Source organism: Meriones unguiculatus, chromosome 3 (genome assembly GCF_030254825.1).
Source record: "Meriones unguiculatus strain TT.TT164.6M chromosome 3, Bangor_MerUng_6.1, whole genome shotgun sequence".
In the NCBI taxonomy this organism is placed as follows: Eukaryota; Metazoa; Chordata; class Mammalia; order Rodentia; family Muridae; genus Meriones; species Meriones unguiculatus.
In genome coordinates, this window is record NC_083351.1 from 110,492,775 (window position 1) to 110,516,938 (window position 24,164).

General features: G+C 34.9%; 1 protein-coding gene across 4 annotated transcripts in view; it reads right to left on the reverse strand.

Annotated features, from left to right (window-relative positions):
• Nucleotides 1–24,164, reverse strand: part of Cdh12 (cadherin 12) — a 1,315,861-nt gene that overhangs the window by 282,749 nt on the left and 1,008,948 nt on the right. For all 4 annotated transcript variants that reach the window (XM_060380426.1, XM_060380423.1, XM_060380425.1 and 1 more), the window contains one exon: nucleotides 983–1,277. In XM_060380426.1, the coding sequence (XP_060236409.1) occupies nucleotides 983–1,277 (295 nt within the window). The remainder of the gene's footprint in view (nucleotides 1–982; nucleotides 1,278–24,164) is intronic.

A 24,164-nucleotide genomic window follows, 5' to 3' on the forward strand; every position in this document is an offset into this window, starting at 1 on the left:
TGAATTACAAGTACAATATTTTATCAAAGCATATTGTACACAAAATATGACTTTGCAAATTTAAGCCGATCCCAAAATGTTAAAACAAATTTTTCTGCTTTTTTATTTTCTACTTTATTTTTATTCTTTTGTAAAATATAATTAAGTTTATTCACCTTGTATCCCAGCTGTAGGCCTCTCCCTCATTCCCTCCCAACCTCAGCCTTCCTCCCTCATCTCCTCCCATCCTTCTCCCCAAGTCCACTGATAGGGGAGATCCTCCTCCCCTTCTGGAAGTTGTGCTTTTTATTAACTACTTTGAGACAGTATCTCTGGTAGTCCTGGCTAGACTTAACTTAAAATGTATCTAAGCCTCTTCATGAACTCCGGAATCTACTGGCTCTCTTGCCCACGTGCTGGGATTACAGGTGGTACTGACCATTCCCAGGTCAAATTTAAGTTCTTAATAACAACGAAGTCAGTGCCCTTCAATTTTGTTCTAAAGATGACTTTATACTAGTAATTTTCGGGTTTGAAAACACAGGAAAATATTTTTTAAAATGAAGTGATTTTACACATTTTACTCTATAAAATATATGTAAGGAATGGAAAATACCTCCTTTTTGTCTCACTTCTAACTCCAATGTAATACATATCTCAATAGTTTAGTTTGAGCTAAGAATTGATATATGGTTTTCAGCGGTATATGGTAGTAATATCCATCATTGCATAGTGTCAACGGCTATCAAGTTCCTGTCTGAATTAATTATATATAGAAATACAAGTAGATTTATGAGTTCTTGTAAATAGCGGGGAATGTTAACATATTCTAACATCTGTATTCATAGTGGTGCAGGAAACATTAATGTTTCTAGAGAAAATTAAATTGATTTATAAATGAATAAATTGATATATTATAAATAGGATGTCAACATCAACACCTAGAAAGGAAAGGATGAAGACAAGTAACAGCATCTGGTAGAAACTGGATTTGTCTACTCACCAACAGGAGACATTTCTGGAACACTAGCAACATACGGTCCATCCAAAAACTTTGGTTCATTATCATTAATATCCTGTACTTTAATGATGAACTCTGATTCAGGCTCCAATGGCTTCCTTGTTTCTATGTCCACTGCCTGAGCACGAAGAGTGTAGAAAGGTTTTTCTTCTCTGTCCAGACTTCTTATTGCATGGATGTCTCCTGTGGTTTCATCAATTGTAAAAACAGTGCCGGCACCATCTCCAGAGAGCGTGTATTTAACAGTGCCCTCTCCCTTGTCCAAGTCAGAATGCAGCTGAGAGAAATAGAAACAATTTATTAAATCAGATAAGTTAAAATAGTACTTTATAGTCTTTCATGTTCTATCTACAATTTCTTGATTGCAGAAATTTAAAATGTGGATGGCAGGATAATCCGGAAAGCATTTTTAACTGCTTAGCCATTTTGTCAGTCTCCATAACATATGTTCTAATAAATATTATTTCATTCAAACATTGTTCAAATTATTATAAATTGCTCATTTGAGAAGACATGCTTGTTTTAATTCTCAAAGTATACATAAGAGTCTATTTTAATCTGCACATAATTTAAGAAGAACGTTAAACTTTGATAGTGACAATTCATTTTTATCTTTGCCTTAAAATTTATATACAGGTCCTATTCTGGTACAGAATATTTTATTGTGACCACTTTTGGTTCTATTAATGTTTCAACACTGAAGAGATCTTCGAAATTATTTTCAATTATATCTTAATTCTTTTTATATTTAACTTTATGTGCATTTGGCATTAAAATTTATTACTGAAAATGCAATTAAAATATCATCTCTGGTTGTACGTTTAACCATCAAATTAAACATTTCGGTTTACTTTCAGTATAATAACACCACTGAAAGTGTTATTAAGATAAATTCATTCTTGTTTTGAATTTTCATTTACATCTAAATTTGCTCCCAAGTATATTTTGTATGGAATATAATCATATGAGTCTGTGAGTGATTGAGGAAAATATTTAAAGAAATAAGAAAATGAGAGACTCTACGATTTGGATTATTCTTTAGAAGGTTTTATGCATATTATTTCAGCATAAGGGAAATTGCTGAGAATGATGGGATGAGAGGTTCTTTTCCATCCTTTTTTTTTAACTGCTGTAAAGCATGGTGAATTTGAAGCATAAAATCAAGCTGTTGAAAAATGTTCTTTGAACTTATGAATTTCAAATCACAATTGTCAATCACACTATTAAAGATATTCAATGTCTTGGATATTACTTTCACTTTCAAATTTATGTTAAGGTATAAGATAGGCAACGTCTCGATGCAATAGGGATGGTATTATGAACAGTAACCAGTTTGCAATGGCTTAAAGGATACGTGCAGATATTTTGGGAACTGAGTGAAAATCTTAATTGCGTTTTCACAGTATGATTCAAGTAAAGTTACAAAAAAAATCCATATCATTTGATTAAAGTCAAAACTGTTTTCTTTTCAAATAGAGTTAAGAATATAAAAGAGGATGTGTTGTCTGCCCTATCAAAATCCAAATTAAAGCCAGTTGCTGCTATGTCTACTTTTAAAAATCTAGTCTTACAAAAATTAAATGAGAAGCAATACATTATAAATGCTAAAAGCTGATAAATAATAACACATTGATAAATGCACAACTCATTTTTTTGTAATGAGTCACATGATGGTGTCATTTAAAAATACTTATATTTATCTTTTGTGTAACGAGTTTCTTTGTGAGCATATATGAGTGTTCACCCTATATGCTCCTAGTTTCCAGGGATGCCAAAAGAGGACACCAGTCTCCTGGTGATGCACACAGAGTGCTGTGAGTCCCTAAATGGGTCTGGAAACTGAAGCCAGGTCTTCTGTAAGAGCACCATGTGATGTGAAATTCTGAGCAATCTCTCCTCCCTTTGCACAGGAAAACAGAAAGAGATCATGGGCACTATACAGACTGCTCAGGCAAGAGCTAACATTACTAATTCAGTGCTGATTGACCGGGGCAATCCAGTGACCAGAATCAGATATAGGAGTTTACACAGCATTAAATTACCCAGTATCTGATTAAGCAATATATATGCAAATTAATGTGAATAACTTGCTAGATATTGTAAAATCTCACTTAGTGAAAACGTAACATGGTTTTAAAAGGAAACTGCACAAAATAGGATAACCCCTGTGTTTTCATCTAATGACAACTTTTTTAAAACATATCCTTTTTTTTATAAATGCTCATACACATATGATTAATACTTAACAATTAAATGCTCAGAATACAGTTGAATGAATGATTTTTTCTTATTAATTTATTATTTTATTAATTACAATTTACTCATTTTGTATTCCAGCAATAGTCCCCTCCCTCGTCTCCTCTCTCTTCTCCTCGAGGCATTTGCTCCTCCTACAGTCCACTGATAGAGGAGGTTATCCTCCCCTTCCAACTGACCCTAGTCTATCAGATCTCATCAGGACTGGCTGCATTGTCTTTCTCTGTAGCCTGGTAAGGTTGCTTCCCCCTCAGGGGGAGGTGATCAAAGAGCCAGCCACTGAGTTCATGTCAGAGACAGTCCTTGTTCCCCTTACGAGTGTAACCCAGTTGGATACTGAGCTGCCATGGGATATATTTGTGCAGGGGTTCTAGATTATCTCCGTGTGTGGTCCTTGGTTGGAATATCAGTTTCCGAAAAGACCCTTGTGCCCAGATTTTTTGGTTCTGTTACTCTACTTATGGAGCTCCTGTCGCCTACAAGTCTTTCATTTTCCCCCTTTTCATAAGATTCCCTGCACTCTGCCCAAAGTTTTGCAATGAGTCTCAGCATCTGCTTTGATACCCTGCTGGGTAGAGTCTTTCAGGGGCCCTCTGTGATAGGTTCCTATCCTATTTCCTGTGTTCTCCCTCTTCTGATGTCAATCCTATTGGCCTTTCTGAATGAGGGTTAATCATCTTACTCAGGGTCCTCCTTCTTGCTTAGATTCCTTAAGTGTTCAGATTTTAGTATGTTTATCCTATATTATATGTCTAATATCCACTTATAAGTGAGTATAAACTATGTGTGTTTTTCTGCTTCTGGGATACCTCACTCAGGATAATCTTTTCTAGTCTCCACTATTTGCCTGCAAATTTCATGATTTCCTTGTTTTTAATTGCTGAATAGTATTCCATTGTATAAATAATTTTTCTATCCACTCCTCAGTTGTGGGACATCTGAGTTGTTTCCAGAATCTGGGTATTAAGAATAAAGCTGCTACAAACCTGGTTTTTCTAAAGACTGGGTTGTCTTGGCTGGCTTGGAACTTCATATCTAGACCAGCATAGCCTCAGGGTCACAGAGAACCATCAATGTCCACTACCCAAGGGTTGAGCTTAAAGGAGTGTTCACTTTTGTCAGTATTATTCTTTATATTTTGATTATATAGATTTGTCAGCAAAATGGTAGAGCAAATACATATTGCTTTGCAAATGTAATCCTGTAATGATTTCTTTGTGTACCTATACTTAATTTAAAAAAATAAACAACTTATTAGCTATTTTCCAACCACAAACCCATCATCTTTTTTTATATATCATTTCAGGTCTTCAATATTACATTTTTAGTGTCAGGCATTAACACTAAAGGCACATGCCTTCAATACCAGCACTGGGAAGGGAAAGATATAAGAATCTCTGAGTTCCATCCCAGCTTGGTCTACAAAGCAAGGTTTATAACATCCAGAGCTCCATGGAGAAACCCATTCTTAAAAAAACAATAAAAAATATGTGCTTTTAGATTCTGTATTATATTCATATGTTCAAAATGGGACAGTGAAAGGACATTTCCAATTTTATCAAAAAGGATATGTTGGTTGTATGTATGAGTATGCATTTGAATATTTTACTTGTTTATTTCTTTAAAAATGTAAGTAACTGAGAGGATGGAAATGTGGCATTTTTCTGAATCTCAGCAAATGTTGAAACTTCTGTGTTCCTAGCAATTGATCTCCTTAGTTAAACTGCTTTATTTAGTTCATTGGGGGTAGAACTTAAGCTCAGTTTATGCCTTGTAGCTAATTTTATATCTCATTTCCATAAGAACTGAGGATGCCTTCCCTCCTATTTAGATGGTGTTGTTAAAAATATAATACTACAACACTTTATGTAGTTGTCTAAATAACAATTTAAAAATAACTGCTATATTTGTGTCTCATTCAAGTAATAAAAATAAGGTTTTTCTGAGTAGGTGTTACAAGATTTGCCGACTGAAGCCACCAACTCCAATCAGATCATTTTTTAGTATTGACACTTAAAATAAAATCTCCCCCAGAAAGAGTCCCATAAATGGTGGATGTAGAAATAGGCACTGTCCAGATCGTTGTTTTGTGGAAGCAATGGTGTTATTTTCTAACGTGTTCCAAGTCATCTCAGATGGTGTGTGAAAATGAGATGCCAAGAGAGGCTTAAAAATGATGCTGAGGCCTAGCGTCAGTGTGGAAGCAAAGCTTGAACTTCAGTGCTGGAAAGTCTGAGAAAGCTCATCGAAAGTTACACGTTTACTAGCCTGTCTTTGAACGTGGCTGGGAACTGCAGCATTAAAAGGCAGTTCATTCGTTTTTTCTGTGAGTTGAAAAGTGCACATCAAATAAAAAAAAAGCGTTTGTATAAATATGCCCAGCAGTCATTTTTATTTTCGTTTGCCATTTTTTAGGACATGTTTAATAGACATACAGAGAACATAGAGGGAGCTGGGAAAAGAAATATCTGATTTTGGAAAGGCAGCTTTTGAAAAATAAAAAAAAGAAGAAAGAAATCTGTAACATATTTGTTTCAGTTGTAAACATTTCCATTTAAACATGAATTTAATAGACCAGCAAGTTACAAGAATGTCATACGATTATTAGTTAATTGCAAAATGTAACAATTTAATATAAAATGCTTCTTTTTGAGTCATGTATATGTATCTGGTGTGTGTGTGTGTGTGTGTGTGTGTGTGTGATCATGCATGACATAGTTCTTAGGAAGAGGTAAGATTACCTCATCTGAATAAGAATAAAAGCCTCTTTCTTATTTATTTCTGCATAAGAAGCCAGACTAGCTATCCCAGCCCTCTCTCTATCATCTCATGAGTGTTGTAATTATAGGCACTCATTTATCTCTTTTGATATTCAAGTGGGTTGCTGATTTTTTTTTAATTTTTAGATAATTTTTATTATATCAAATTAGTAACTGTTCGATTATGAGGGACTGAGTGATGAGACATTGCTTACAAAAATTTAGGAAGAATCTCCACATTTATCCAGTCAGTGTAATCCTGGTTAATGCCTGGCCCTGCTATGGGAATTTGCAAAGCAGTTTTTTTTTTCCATCATATTCAGGAAAAAAATTGCCATTTAGCAATTATCTCTCTAGGAAGATAAGCCAAAGACATATTTTAGCTCTGTTTTCTTCTTTATAACTAATAGTTACCCACCCATCTTTGACCCCTGCAGCACTGTCAGTCACAAAAGTAATGGTGCTGTTATCCTGGCTTTTGTGTTACAATGTAAGTATCAAATCTCAAAGTTCAGCCCCAATTTTACTGGTCTCCCACCACCCAGTGAACTAACTTTTTTGTTAATTAATTTGTTTTTTATATTAATTACAGGTTATTTACTTTGTATCCCAGCCTTAGCCCCATCCCCACCCTCCCTCCCTCATCTTCTCCCTGCCCCTTTCCAAGTCCACTGTTAGGGGAGGACCTCCTCCCCTTCCATCTGACCCTAGCCTATCAAGTCTCTTCAGGCCTGGCTGCAATGCTGATATTTAAGACATGAGCTTTTATGCTTTCACAGCAGTATGTTCATAGGAATTTATTTGTATGAGTCAGAATCCTGAAACAACCCAGATGTCCATCAACAGAGGAATAGATACAGAAATTGTGGAACATTTACACAATGGAATACTACTCAGCAATTAAAAACAAGGAATCATGAAATTTTCAGGCAAATGGTGGATTCTAGAAAAGATCATCCTGGGTGAGGTACCCAGAAGCAGAAAGACATACATGGTATATACTCACTTATAAGTGGATATTTGCCAGATAATACAGGATAATATAAAATAAACATACTAAAATCTATAGATCTAAAGAAGCTAAACAAAAAGGAGGAACCTAGGAATGATTCTTAATTCTCCTGCAGAAGGGAAAACAGGATAGTTACCAGGAGTAGTAGAAGAGAGAGAATAGGATGGGAGCTTACCAGGGATCTCTAAAAGACTCCACACAGGAGCAATTTCCATGCTCTTTAAGTATCTCCATTATTTATTTTTATTTTATATCATTTATAATTTATTTTATAGAAAACATTTTCTTTCATTTATTTGATAGTACACAGCTTTTTCCTAAGTTTTTATTCTTTCCATGGCTCCTGTCCACTCTGGAACATGGATCTTTACTATTCATAATGTCAGCTTTATCCACAGTATAATGACGGAATGTTCTGTTTATATTTAAACATCAGTGATTTAATTGGGATTTTGTATTTGTGAGTTGAATTTACTGATTAGCTTTGTTTTATGTCAAATGAAAACACAATTAATTACTTCCTTTAATTTTAGATATGTCACTTGGGATGACAAACGATCTTGGATTTAAATGCACTCTCCATCTTTTATACATTATTAACTGCTTTCTTTATTGCTGATGAATTGGTTATTTATACCTGAATTTTATAACTTTTTAAGCATGTGAGAGAAACTGTATATTCAGACTACCAGTATTTGCATTTTACCTGCAACATCTTATTCATAGATTTGAGATTTTCCTTTTCTGTTTCCTCAACCTGCTTGAACCCATCTAATGTATACTAGTTTATTCAGCTTCTTTGAACTTTCATAGAACCTGCCTACTGTTTACCAATCAAAGTTTCATAGAATTGGCTCTCCTCTCTCTTGTCCTTAAACTTGTCTAGGCATGATTATTTATGAGTTTGTATTTTTATTTCTTTACAATAATTTACAATAATGGTCCTAAGAGAAAAAGTAAAGGCTTAACTCAATAAACTATTTTCTTTTGTCAAAATTGGTTTAAATAAAATCTCACAGCAACTGACAAATAGATAATAGGATAAAACCAAAACCTCATAATCTGAGTATTTGCTTAAAATTATCAACATTTTATTGTGTTTATTTTATAAATAAACAATTTGAAATAAATAGCATAACATCATCGACGTTCACTATCTGATTTAAACCTGGAGTCCTGGGATCTAGGCCCCCTGTATGTACTCAGAACGATACTATTTCAAGAAAATGAATTCCACTGCCTAACTTCTTGTAACAACATCGCATCTTCAGTACACTACTCTTCCTCTGTGTCTCTTCTGCTTCTTTATTATTCGTCCCATGGACCCACAACGATTTCAAACAGTTCATTTGATTTTACTCTCTTTGTTTCTTTAAGTACCAAAGGGACATACTTAAATTAACTTATTTGTCATTATATTTCCAGAAAACAGTTTCTCTCTTAGAAACATATTGATGCATTATGTACCTATTTTATCTTGTTTTCTGATAAATCAAATAAACAAACAACAACAACAAAAAAACTATTTCAAAACAAATACTATTCAACCTTGTTTTAACTGAAGCGGAGCTCTTTGTAAGCTCACATGCCCACGAGGTTCGAGGCATAGCTTAGTGGGAGGCTGAAAGCACACTCATGTGGCAGTCATGTCTGTGTATGTGTGTTTAGGGTTGAGGGAAAAGTTTCTCATGTATTATGTATGCACACTGTTTTGAGCTAATCTTTGCTTGTAAGCAGTTTTACTCACAACTAGCTGCAAATGCACGTTCATGAAATATGAAAAATGTTTCTTACAGTGCTTGTTAATCTATGTTTTAGATTTCAAGCAACATTTTAGTTGCTTTGTTCACATGCCCGACACACAGAGATAAGCAATTCAAACTAAGCACAACAAAAATTATTCAAATATCTTGGATTGAGAAATTTTAATTGGATACAAAAGGCCTTTTATATTTTTCTTGGAAAGTTTAGAGAAAACTAAATGTTTCTTTAATTGTAGTGTACCTGAGTCATGTTGCCTCAAATATAAAAGGGTTTAAACTATAGTTGCCAGAAAAATGAAGACTCAGTGATGTTTTATAATCATACCCAAGTAAAATTATAACACAAATATTTGTATTCAAAGGCACTAAATACCCAAGAACATTTGCCATTCCATGCCACTCCTGTCTCCTGAAAGCAGTCATCTCTTGCCAGCTTGCTTTTAGTGATCTGGACTGGCAGAATGTGGCTTTGCTACATTAGAATTCCTTTTAACAGCCCAATGTATGTTGAAAGCTCCCCTGCCTGGGTCACAAACCCAGAACTATTTGTCATCTGGAAATATTTCACCTTCTATTTAAGTAAAGTAGAGATCTGTTTCAAAAGGCCCACATATCCCTAAAGATATGTTAATGAAGAACAAAGAAGACCAAGACATTTTATTTTGCTCTGGAGCAACAAAAAGCTGATGTTCTGTGTATCCACTTGAAACACACACACACACACACACGAAAATATGCTGCTCTCTAGTGTTTTGTTCATTGTCTTCTCCTTAAATATTGAATGCATAATTGAATTTCACAATAGTCTATTTTTTCTGGTTGTCACATTTTACAACTTTAATTCACTGACATATTTAGTATGTTGAGGGTGTCCTTGGATTGGTGGAATGTTTGTGGAGTCAAAATTTAGAAAAGTATTAAAATATTTTTCCTAAATTTATAAAGTTTTAAAATATCTTTGAGAAAGTGCCACATTGATTTCCAGAATTGTTGTACAAGTTTACATTCCCACCAGCAATGAAGGAGTGTTCTCCTTTCCCCACATCCTCTCCAGCATGTGTTGTCACTTGAGTTTTTGATCTTTACCATTCTGATCAGAATAGGATGGAATCTCAGTGTAGTTTTGATTTGAATTTTCCTGATAACTAAGGATGTTGAACATTTCTTTAAGTGTTTACTCTGTTGAGATTTCTCTGTTTAACTCTGTACCTCATTTTTAATTGGATTATTTGGTTTGTTGGTATTTAATTTTTTGAGCTCTGAATATTATTCTGGATATTAGCACTCTGTAAGATTTAGGGATGTTGAAGATCTTTTCTCAGTATGTAGGCTGTTTTTTTTTGTTTGTTTGATTTTTTGTTTTTTGTTTTGTTTTGTTTTTTTTTTCTGTTGCCATTGTCCTTTGCTTTACAGAAGCTTTCAGATTCATGACATCCCATCCCATTTATTAATTCTAGATCTTAGAGGGTGAGCTCTTGGTGTTCTGTTCCAAAAATTATCTTCTGAGTTCAAGGTTATATAATTTCTGTGTATATACCTGAAAGATGCCCTACCATTCAACAAGGACATTTGTCCAACTAAATTCATAGCAACTTTATTTGTAATAGCCAAACTTTGCAAACAACCTAGATGTCTCTAAAATGGAGGAATGGGTACCAAAATTGTGGCACATTTATGCAATGGGATACTACTCAGCTATTGTTTTTTTTTTTTTTTTTTTTTTTTAATGCAGTTTATTCAGGAACCTTGAACAATCATCTGACCCTGGGGAAAGCCAGCCCACAGTTTAAATAGCCTCTGGGTAGCCAACTACTCTGCTATTAAAAACAAGGAAATCAAGAAATTCGCAGACGAATGGAAGATTCTGAGTGATACCTCAGAAAGACAAGTATGGTATACACTCACTTATAAGCGGATGTTAGCCGGGTAATACAGGATAAGCATCTACAGACCTAAAGAAGCTAAACATTAAGGAGGATCCAAAGGAGGATGCTTAAATCTCATTCAGAATGGCAAATAGGATAGACATCAGATGCAGTGAAAGAGAGGAAAGTGGATGGGAGCCTACTATGGAGGTCCTCCAAAGGGATTCACCCAACAGGGGATCAAAGTAGATGCTGAGACTCACAGCCAAACTTTTGGTGGAGCACAGATAGTCTTGTGAAAGAAGAGTGTGGTGAGGACAGAAGTACTGGAGGGGACAGGAGCTCCACAAGAAGACCAACAAAGCTAAAGAAATCTGAACTCAGGGGGTCCTGCAGACTGATGCACCAACCAAGGACCATGCTTGGAGAGAACCTAGTCCCCCTGCTCCGATGTAGTCTATTAGCAGCTCAGTCTTCACGTGGATCTCCGAGTGAAGGGAGCAGGGGCTGCCTCTGACATGAACTCGGTTGTGTGCTCTTTGATCACTTGTCCCTGGCCCTCATCAGGCCAAAGAAGAAGGGGATCCAGGCAGTCCTGATGAGACTTGACAAGCTATGGGCAGATGGCAAAGGAGGAGAACTCCTCCTTTCCCTGGACTAGGGGAAGGGGATGGGGGAAAGTGAAAGAGGGTGAGACTGGGAGAAGCTGAGGGACTGAGGGAGGGGCTTCAATCGGGATATATAATGAATAAATTGCAAAAAATAAAAATAAGTAAAAATATATCTTTATAAGGTTTGATTTTAGATGATTAAACAGTCAAAAAAGACCAATATTTTTAGCAAATAGTGTTACATAAAATGAAAATGATTTATTCTGTACTTAAAATACACAATTATCTTTTGTCTTTCTTTCCTTCCTTCCTTCCTTCCTTCCTTCCTTCCTTCCTTCCTTCCTTCCTTCCTTCCTTCCTTCCTTCTTTCCACTTATTAGAATTTATTCACTTTGTACCCTGGCTGTAGCCCACCCTCCCTAGTCTCCTCTCAGTCCCACCCACCTTCCCTCTTCTTCCCCTATGCCCCTCCTAGCTAATCATTTTAAATATTTATAGTTTGTGTTTATTTTTATTTATTTGGGGGCTTTCCACAGCATTTGGGAATTTTTCTACTTTCATCAAGTTGTGACTTGGCTTCAAACACTGGTCCACAAATAAGGTTGGCAACATGACTGAGCCATCTTGCTGACCCGTACTCTTTATATCAATATTTGATTGCTACATAGGGCTTATTTAATTATTAGACTTTCATATACTGTTGACACATTAAGTGATGAAAACTTTTAATCTAAAATACTTGTGCAGCCTAGTTCTTCAATGGTATGCATGAAGCTAAGTTATATGCTTGTATCTGGGTAGTGCTATTGCCATTTATTGTGAGTTACAAATAAAGAATTTGAATTGTATTAGTCTTTATCATCTATTATCACTATCATCTGTGTTCAAGCTCGTTTTTCTTTTATTTTTGATATTATTTTTAATCTTTGATGATAACTCAATTTTAATTGTTATTAAAAATATGTCATTATATAAAAATCAGACAATGCTGGTGGGGGACAATATGAATAATATTATAAAATAAAACCCTGGAATCTTCTTGGTACTACCCAAAAACATATGATTTATTAATAAATAAATATATGAATAGTAATTTCAAGATTATTAAAATATCTTAACTGCTATTTAGATCAAGTGGCTGTTACTTTAAAGAAATAAATCATGTTATTTTCTATCTTCTGACCAACTCTTAGCAAAACAGTTAAAAGCTGCTTTTTTCTTAAGAGTGCAGAAAGATGATGCTGTGGTCCAAATCACCATCCAAAGGAGAAAACAGAAGTCCAATGTGAGTTTCTAGGTTTCTAAACAGAACTGAGGCTTTTGGCCTGACTCAAGATTACAGGATTTTTATTTTTCTTTTAATTTTATTTATTATCTGTATGAGTGTCTCTGTGGGTGTGGGGGGGCAGGGTGGTCCTCTATTTGCATTTTTACATGGGTTCATGAAATTGAGTTCAGTCATCTGGCTCGTGCAGCCAGAATGTCTACCAGCTTAGCCATCTCATATGCCTAGGACAGGAGCCATCTATCTTTACCTTGCTGTTTTAATGGTTTTACTCCTGCTAGATAGTGGGGATAAATAGCTACTTGATGTGAGTCACTCTTAACTTTTTAAATGGTAGAATTGAAACTTTCCTTCCTTCTTTCCTTCCTTCCTTTCTTCTTAACTTTCTTTTCCCTCCCTTTCTTCCCTTTCTCTTTATGCAATGTTAGAGAGTGAACCCAGTGTTTCATGTATAAGGAATGAACATTCTACAAACTAAGTTTTATCCCAAATCTTTTATTTGGACAAATTTAATTTATTAAATGACTTTTCTTCTTATGTTTACCAGGAAATAAAACATATCTAAAAACTGTATGCATGACATAGAAGGTGTGTGTAGCTTGTGATGTCCGTGTAATCTTGGGCAGGTTTCCAGCTTGATATTTAAGGCAGCCTCGCAATACCTCACAGAGCAATGCAACCACAACTTCCGAGAGTTGACATACTAATTAACAGGAGGTTAAAAAATGCCTGCACAAAATTCTTCCCAACAAACACCATCAATAATCATCTGAAGGGAGTTAGGTATAAATACAGTTTACTGAAGAATAGCTTCAAAATTAGTTTGCACCACAGTTACTGTTTGTATCTCGAAAAGCAAATGGATTGTATAGGACAAAGTGAACATTTCTGTTCAAGAAAGAGTAAGACTCCCTCCCTATGCTCATAAAGATCCAGATTAGATTATTTGATTATGAAAATATATTCATAGTTATACAATACTATCTATGTCTGTAGGGGATGTGGAATCACCAAACATTGTGTACACTGGGATGTACTTAGAATTTAAAAGATCTATGATGTCTGAAGATGGAAGGTGAAGAATGAAAGAAAGGGGAAAGATGCTTACAAGTTATTGAGAAAAATAATAAAAATATCATGAGGAAGAGGGAAAAAATAACAACACAGAAAGAGAATATGAGAAGGAGAGAGAAAGGAGTGGGGAAGAAGAGAAGAAGGGTTAATGAAGGAGGGACAAAAGAGAGACAGGCAAGAGAAAGAACACAAAATGAACTGAAGAAGTTAATTAGGCAGGAATACCTAACCCTCTAGAAATAAAAATAAATAGCACACACTTTCGCCCAATTAAAATCTATGAAACAAGATAAATAGGCTCCTTTCTTCAATATGTTCAAAAATTCTTTCTTTAAAGCAGTTTGGCTGGTTATTGTGAAAGTTAGGGGCTATGTATTATCAGTAGACTTTCCTTGTTTAAACCAGATAATTTGCTTTCACTTTTTTAGATTTTTAATTATCCACTTATTTTGTGTTTATGATTTTTTTCTGAATAGAAGTATGTTTATCACATTCCTACATAGAACTCTCAGAGGTCAGAAAAGGACATTGGATCCTCTGGAACAGGATTTACTAATAGGAAGGTCCCCTCTGAGTGCTGGAAATTTAACTTTGGTCTTCTGCAGAGGCAGGCAGTGCTTTTAACAGCTGAGTCATCTCCCCAGCTCCAGCATTTCCCATTTTTATGACCACATTCCTCTGTGATTACAGGTGTGTTTCCTGATCAGTAGGGAAAACATTTATTACTTTGCTGAAGATAAAATTAAAAAAAATTCCTTTCTCAGTATCAAGTATCATAATGGAAGGTCTCAGGCGGAAAAAGACAATACCCTTTTCTACCATCCTCTTCATCCATTGCATCTCCTTGACTTTAGATTTTTGATTTTCAAATTATTTCCTTGTAGCCACGATTGTATGATTTTGAGGAGGGAAATTAAACACAACAAAGTTCATTTTGTTTACTAATATTGTACAAGCTGTAGAACAATATTGTACATCCCATAAAATTTCCTCTACATATTAGGATTACAAGAATACCAAACAACAAGGCTGAGTGCTCTACTAGTATTGTACTGTTTAGCAAATAGAGGAAAGATGATCAAGAGTTAAAGCTAGCCACTCTTACACTGTATGTATGAAACCAGTGAATGCTAACCAAAAGCCTGTTTCTGGGTAACACAGAAACACACACCCACACATTTTAATAAAAATGGAGGTACTTGAAAGATGTATTCAGGTCATAATATTTTACAATTGAAGACTTACATATGAATATAAGTCCTCACATTAAAACCACATTCTTGCTATAAGTAATACATATTTTTAAAGATTGATTCATATCATTTGCATTTGTATATGCCTGAGTGTATACAACACACACACACACACACACACACACCCCATGTGAGAGTCTCTTGCCTGAAGAGGCCAAACATAAGACAAAATTAAATTCTCTGGACCTAATTATAAGTCTTAATTATATAACCTATAGGATTATACTTATAGGATTATACTTATACTTACTATAACTTATAGGAGTTATAGGATGTTCTAAGCTGCCTTATAACCACTGTGGATTAAACTCCTGGCTCCCTGAACAGCAGCGAGTGAGCTTTACCATTGAGCCATCTCTCCAGGATAGGTGCTGGCTCTTTAGAATTTTTTAAAAGATTTTTTAACAGTCATTTATTTCAGATTTATATGTGTCTGTCTAACATTTGAGTTTGGAATTTTGTTTACAAGGGTAAGAGAAATACAGGAAGATTGGAGAACACACAGTAACTTGTATTTTCAGCTGGTTAAATATTAAAGTATTAAATATTGTGTTTAGTAATGTTTTAATGTTATTGATTTAAAAGGAATTAAAGCATGTACTAATAGTAAATCTAAGTTTTGTTTGCTTTCCCTGTTTTAGTGTGCACTAAGGAGAAAAGATTAAATGATCTAAAATCTATGATCATGCACTATGAATATTTGAAGATTAATATCCTTAATCTCTCACTTATTTGGTGTTACTATACATCGATAGTTTTTAGAATATTATAATTTTTATTTATTCTGTGTGAATACTGCTATTAATTTAACTTCATAACATTTTTTTCTTTTTATTTATTTTTAACCCCCAAATATGCCGAATTTAAGGATATTTGCTAGTATTTTTAATGCTAATTTACTATAATGCTAAGGATTCTTAGTGGATTCAAAATAATTATAGAAATCCCTGCCAAGTTCTTACCTTTAGCTTGGCAGTTTTATATTGGCTTTATATATTTTGAAGCCCTTTAATGCTCACAGTAATCCTATTAGTGCCACTGTGCTGTTATCATCCTTGTTTCGTTGATGTGAGAATCGGGGCCTGAGCTTGCTAACTTGGCTCAGGACATACCAGCAGTAAGAAGCAGAGCAGGGACGCAAATAAGAACACCTAATCCACCGTGTGTTCCTGGTGAGCACTGAAATCAAATCAGCCCATTGTTAATTCAGGGATATAATGCCTCGTGTTTCTTTAAGCATTTTAATGTTGTTAGGTTTGAGATGGACAAATAACTTAAAACAAAAGAAGAAACTTCAACAGAGATGAGTCCTTTAGTCAGAAAATTGGCAATAGATGTAAATTACCAATGATTTGTGTGTTTGACATCAGTTTATTTGTATTACAGTGAACGAATAGTATAAATAGTTTCATTTAAAAACACTTTGTGCAGTCTATTGCAATTGTGCCATTAAACATAGACTAGAGAATGTGAATTAGTTGTTTACAAAGAGACAGGGACCTGGTTGTGAATTACAGGCATATTAACACAAAAGTCATTTATTCAAAACAATCTCTTAAAGAAGGCACCACTAAAATTTTAGGGAAGCCTGCCTTTCATAATTAAAAGCAAGTCCTGTATGCATTGTGTTTACAATACAATGTGACATTATTCTTTAACGTAAAAATTATCTGCACACAATAATGTATCACCGCTCTTTTATGTAAGTTAGAAACAATAATCATGTAGAAAAAAGTATATTGTTTGCATTGATATGAATAAAATATTATCAATAACAATGCTTCAATTAGAAGTTTAGTCTCTTGTTTATGCATTGCTTAAAGTATCTGTCCTGAGAGATAAATGTCACTCTAAAAACACATTATCAAACAACTAAATCAATTGGAAATACACTGATGAAAATGTCTACTTTCCCACAGTTGACTTATATACAAGGAGACACATATGTGTGTGAAGACCTTTGTTTATGTGAGCATACATGTTGTACGTAGGTGGAGCAAAATGTTAGAGATTGCATTTTTGTTATTGCTTCCTTTTTAATTATTTATATTTTTATTTATTACAATTTATTCAATTTGTGTCTCAGCTGCAGCCTCCTCCCTCCTCCCCTCCCAATTCCACCCTCCCTCTTTCCTCTCCTACGCCCTTCCCCAAGTCCACGGATAAGGGAGGTCCTCCTCCCCTTCCATCTGACCCTACCCTATCAGGTCTCATCAGGATTAATACTTGCATAAGCACATTTTTGCAAAATGAATAAAAGAGCAAGTAGAGATACATAACATAAAACAATGTTATAAAGAACAAAATGTAAAATTACAAGTTCTGCCTACTTTCAAGGATGGTTTGAAGGTGACCCATTTTCTGTGCTTCCTATACTTTGGGGATTGCTTTCCTGTGTGAAAGCAGAAATCCATTCTACTGAAGCCTTTTACTTCCTTCCGCATTCTATAGTAACCACTTAAAACTGAATTTGCAAGTATAATATCAATAAAGACAAGCAAACATAAGAACTTCACTAGCTTGCTCTCATTGTTCTGAAAAGAGGCCTTCTGAAAAGTTAGTTCTTAAAAATTCATCTCTCTCATGTTTACATCTTATAACGGTTTCATAAATTTTATCTGATTTGCATGATAATTTGTACTTTGCACATTCATTTTTGGCCAATAGACAGAAAATCGGTAATATTAGTGCAAAACCTCACTGTGTTAATGAGCAGTGGTTCCAGCAGCTGCGCTGCTCTGTATAACACTGCAGTATTATACAGTATCATCTCTAAATACAGGTTAGCTGAAGGGATCTTCTAACACTTTCATTATAAACATATTAAAGGAGGAATCACTCTCAGTGTGTCCTTATTTCCCAGCAGGCATACTAAGACTCCCAAGAAACCTTCAAAAGCCCATAGTTCTACTTTTACTTTAATATGGAAAAGAGAGAGAGAGACTGAAAATAAATCTTCCACTGATACTATAGTGGACTTTGTTGCTTTTAGCAAAAGCTGAATACCTGAGCAAGAAAATTATTTCAAGCTATTTTTTCAAACATATGAGATGAACATTAACTTTAAATACAAGGTTGTCAAACATATGCTTAATTTGTTATTAACTTAGGAGGTCCAGAACAGCCAACGCATCTTTTATCATTTTATTGTCTGTTGAGAAAATTTTCTTTGGTGTTAATGTTATCCAATAATTTTAGAGAATCTGTGAATTTATGTTTATGTGTATTTGTGGCATATTTTTCTAACACAGACTTTTGATATTATTAAATGGACTTCCAAGACTTTAAAGACATTTATTTATATATTTTTAAAATGTATTATTTATTACAATTTATTCACTTTGTATCCCTCCTATACCCCCTCCCTTGAGTTCTCACAATCCTACCCTCTCTCCCTCTTCTCACACTATGCCCCTCCCCTTGTCCACTGATAGAGGAGGACCTCCTCCCCTTCTATCTGACCCCAGCCTATTAGGTCTCTTCAGGGATGGCAGCAGCATCTTCCTTTGTCACCTGGCAAGGCTGCACATCCCAGGAAGAAGTAAGCAAAGAGCCAACTACTGAGTTCACTTCAGAGAAAGGCCCTGATGTCCTTACAAATGACACTTTCCAATTTCCAACATGAAGAAATATTACTTTACTACTAACATGACCATTGCCTCACCTTCCCCTTTTGACAGCTTTGGATGTGGGCTTTATTGTCTGTGAGATGCAAGGGAGAAGGAGATGAGATTATCAAAGAGGAGAACAAGATCTGATGATACTGTGTCCTTTGCTCACAGTTTATACAGCTTCTACTGTGACTTTGTTCATCATTCTAAAAACAAATCCTACTAAAAGGATTCTTCAGAAGTTACCCAAAACCCATAGCTGTCCATGTCTCTTTTTCTATAAAACTAAAATTTATTGAATACCGGTTGTATTCATGTTCAGAATTTTGGAGACCAAACCATTTGCAAGTCCCCAAATATCAACATGGGTGGAGAATCTTGTTTTTACGCTACAGTAAGTAAATCGGGCAATTTTAAATGAAACAGCTGTTTTTTTGCATTAGGTCAACTGGAAGAGGACTGTAATCACAACATTAAAAAAAAGTTCTTCAAAGCTCTATAGATCTAGTATTTACAGAGCTCAGTATTGAGAGCAGCCTTCCCTTTCAGCTCTATAGATCTAGTATTTACAGAGCCCAGTACTGAGAGCAGCACTTCCCTTTCCTCAATTGTCCTGAAAATACAAAGGACGTTTAGTACGTCATTCTGATCAGATGCACTGTGGCAGCTGAGTCTACTTCTACCACTCAAGTGGTGTCTGTTAAACTTCAACCAAATGCAAAGATCCATTAATTTCATTGTGTTGCTTACTGATATTCCCCTAATTAGCCATTCTATCTCTAGACAAAGTGGCATTTCTTAAAATGAAAGTTTAACAACCTCTTCTTTCGGTTGAATTTAGTTTAACGAAGCCAAGTTGGGGTTGACGACATTCTGGAGGTTCTCTCTATCCCTCTTTCTTTACTCAACTACTCAGTCAAAGGCATACATAAACCATGAACGCTTTTAACTATTCTGCTCAGTCTCATATTACATTGCTTATACCACCCTTTATCTAATTGTTCCCCATTCTTTGTTAAGGAAAAATTTTTTTTCTAAACTTTGTTTTGCTAGATAATGAGTTTTGATGTTGTTCACATAAGAAACACTAATAATGATATGCTTCACTTTAGCACTTGCTCCATTTATTGCCTTATAATATGTTGAGTACTTTTGCTTCATTGGTCCATCTTTGCTTGTGGATATAAAAAGATAAAAACCCACTACCCATTTTATTTTTCTGAAGCAGTATTTAAATGGTGGCATATTCTTGCTTAGTTCTGTGTATATACCAACTTCTAATGAAGCTTGAAATTTATTGGCTTATTCATGAAAAAGTAGATAATCAGGTATTTGAAAAAAGTATTTGAGAAGTCGACTCAGGCACATATCATTTTGCACACAGAGTTGAACAAATATCTAGCTGTTTGAAGCTTCAAAAATCTTTCTTATGATGAATTTATTTCTTCCATGACTGTCAAAGTGACCTGTATAAATTATGGTTTAACTTCTCAGACATATGAATAGTCACACAAACTCTATCTCAAATGTACTGACTAGAGATACCAATCTTATGAATTTTAACCTGTTATAGGGTACTGGAAAACAGCTGCAATTGTAATTTGAATTGATAGAAAGAAAATATAGAAGACTAAAGACATATCTCAGCAGTCAGGAGCAGTTACTGCTTCTGCAAGGGACCTGGGTTCATTTCCTAAGACCACCTACGAACCTCACAACCACGGATAACTGCACTTCCTGGTGATCCAGTACCTTCTTCTGGTTTCCAAGGGCTGAAACACATACATGCTGAACATGATTCATGCAGGCACAAATCTATGTGCATAAACAATAAATAAATTTTAGAAAAATAAAGAAGAAATAAAATTCAAAAATAAAGAGTGACCTCACATATCATGTCTACAGTAACTTAAAATGAGGCCATTAAAGTGGATTGTACCTTAGAGAGCATTGTTTCAATTACGTGATTTCTCAAATGAGGAAATTAAAAATCAGAACTGCTAAGTGATTTTCCCAATATCATACCTCTATTTAATTACAGAAGCCAGAATAGAAACTGGGTTATACAACTCTCTAGTTAGGGTTCCTTCCATTACACTTAAGTCAAATGAACTGTTATGAATTTGGACTAGTTTGCTCAAATAAAGCAGCATTTCGGCTCCAGTGACATAAAAGTATTGTATCAATATCAAAAGTAAATCAGAGTAAAAGAAGTCTGCTAATCTGATATAATCAGTTAAGATATATTTTATCACATGAATTTCAAAATAATTTCATCTGTAAGTCCATTGCAGTATTTATATGAATAAGAATGTCAGTACCATAAAAAAGCTTCAAAGGCTCTGAATGGATCAATGCTTAGATGAAAAAGGACCACATCAATTTCAACCCTGATCAACAGTCCAAAAAAATAACATAGGAAATATCAGTAGATAAAACACATACTAACCAACTTTGGTCTCTGTGGAGATAAAAATACAAATTAAATTAAATGAGGTTATGTGTTTACTATTTTTTAATTAATTAATTTTTTAATTTATTATAAGTTATTCGCTTTGTATCCCAGCTGTAACCCCCTCCCTCAGCCCCTTCCTCCCTCTTTTTCTCCCATGTCCCTCCCCGAGTCTACTGATATGGGAGGTCCTCTTCCTCTTCCATATGACCCTAGCCTATCAGGTCTCACAGGGACTGGCTGCATTCTCTTCCTCTGTGCCCTGTTAAGGCTGCTCCCTCCTCAGGGAGGGATCAAAGAGCCAGCCACAGAGTTCATGTCAGAGACAGCCCCTGTATATTTGGAAGGCTTTATAAAAATAAATCACTTTAGTAATATTATCCTCTTTAAATCTTTAACAGCCACTTACATTTTAGAAACAATGAGTATTAGTCTATCTATTAGGATATCCCAATACTTAACAAATGCATTATACTTGTCATTTGAGATCTTGGGAATAAGCCCAGAGGTCATAGATATGCCTATATCATGCATGTTTTTATTTATTAATTTTAATTTTATTATACTACATTTTGTATGTTTGGAAACAAGAAATGAAAACTTTTCTTCAATATTTACTATTACTGACAACGCCTGAAGCTTGGACAGATGAGCCAGCAGTGAATGGGGAGCATCCTCAGAGCTTCACATTTTTATCACATGTTATATATTGTTGGGAATAAAATTTTATGAAATTATAGTTACAGACTTCAAATGGATTTTAAATCTCTTCATTTGGTATGTCACAAGTGAGAGCTGTAAACCTGAAAAATTAAAGCTGTAGTATAATTTATCTTGCCGATAAATAGTCTGCTATACATTATACACTTTTGAAGCAAAGAGTAATAGACAAGACTTAAAAATAATATTTCTCCATGGGAAAGCATGTGACAAATAGCTAGAGATGCCATGAACATGACTGCAATTGTGTTACTCAGAAGTCGAGAGAGGACTTTCCTCTTAGCAATCATATTCAGTGTGATATATTGTACAAGAAAACATCAAATTATCTCTATCTTTTACTAGCGATTTCTTCTTATCCTAAAAATACTTATGCCAAATTGATGTGGAAATTCCCCTGTAAATGACAGTTGTATAAAAGCAGTGCACCTGATGGCTAGTAGCTGCTTAAAAAACTACCGTAATTATAAACCTCACAGGGGTGTTTTCAGTTGTGGAGCAGGAGATTTAGAAGTTCTTGGAAGGAGTCATTTGTGAGATGTGAATACTTTAATGAGAAGCAAAACTTCCTACAAAGAGCTAAGCTTTTTAAAGGACTAGTCATAGTTTGGGAACCCCACAAAAGAGGGTGTTGAAAGAGTCAGAGAGGATGGAGGATATAGCGAACAGAACCAAGTAAGCAGGGATCATATAGATTTACAGAAATTGATATGGCAAACAAGCAAACCTGGGGCCTGAATGGGTCTGCAACTGGTCCCCTGTGTATACTTTAGAGCAGTTAGTTAGATTGATACTTTTGGGGGAACTACCAACAGTGGGAGTATGTGTGTCTCTAACCCTTGTGCCTCCTCTTCGGACTCCTTTCCTCATAATGAGATGAGTTGTCCAGCCATGATCTGAGGGATCTTGCCTTGTTTTATACTACCTTGTGTGTGTGTGTGCGTGTGCGTGCTTGATATCTCTTGGAGGCCTGGTCCTTTCTGAAGGGAAATGGGCGGGGAGTGTACCTGGGTAGGAGGTAAAGTAGTGGAAAACTGGGGGGACTGGAGGGAGTGGATTTATGGTAGGAGAATAGAATATATTTTCAATTCAAAACAAAACATCAAACAAACAAAAAATAAAAATAAACCTAGTCATGCCAGTGACACCCAGTCTTGCAGGGAGAGGTTATAATGAAACAGAAAGACAAAAGCAGTGCTTGGTTCATAGACTGCCTTTCATTTTTTTTTTAATGTAATCTCCTATGAAACTTAGTGTTTCCTCCCATGACACCACGTATTTAAATGTAATAAACATCTTAAACACAAGTAACAGGCATACAGACACACAGAAACACACATATTTTAACCCAAGCTATGACTAATGTATCAGGTTATGAAGCAAAAACAACATTAGTGTGTAAATGGACATGCATTCCTGCATTAAGAACTTCCTTTTTTTTAATTAGGGGGAACCTTAAGGCTTTGATACACTTATTGTAAGTGTGCACTTATTTGCATGTACATTTATCTTAGGCATACATTTTCCTCAACCTCCTAATGACAGGACAATTCCTGTCCTTCCTAAATCACACATGGAATTCACTGACTGTGATATATATTTTCTCTTCTTATATACCAAATTGATTCACTCTAGTTCAGATCATGTAAATAATTTCATTCTCGAAGGATAATTAACCAGACATTTTTGTTTCATTCACAATTATATCATCAAATTACCCATTAAAATTTAAAAGACAATCACCTCTCTGCAAATTATAAGTTAACCTACTTTCTTATACTTGCCTAGTTAACATTTTACTTACGTTTTAAATATTAACGAGATACATACAAAGCTAACATTCCGTTAGTGCACTTCTTCTTAGTGTCCCTTGACGCAGCAACCACAGTTTGTCTCAGAAATTTATCTTTCCTTATATCATCAACCGCCACCTATATTTTTCTTACTCATTCTTTTAGTGGAAAGAGGGTTTTTTTCTTCTAACACAATTAGGAGTAGATAAAAAAGAAAGAACCTTCCATTCATGATATTTTGTTTCTGTGTAAATGTGGTAAACATCACAAGCCAGATACTAAGTGCGTGAATTTATAAGGAAGTGCCCTTACCCTGTAAAAGGACTTTCACTTCTCTGACAGTTTCCAGTTGCCATTCTCATTTCCAAGAAACAGGAAATGTTTTGTAAAAAACAGCAATGATAACTTTTTTTTTTTACTTACAAACTTTTACTTGTATTTTCTCAAGTAAGGCCAATTCTTCAGATATTAAATAAGGTAAATATATAGATACAGAGATAGTCACTATCTAATAAATCTATTTTTGTCTCATCCTTTTACCCTAATTTTAAAAGGAAGTTTCCACACTTAAAACTGAGACATAAAAATCTCCCTTCCTTCCTATCATTTCTAAAACCACTTGAGTCAAATCAAGATTAAGAGGATATGAAGGCTGACATTATTTCAGCTCTGAATGCAAACCCATTAAGGATCCCTTTAAGCTGGTTGTT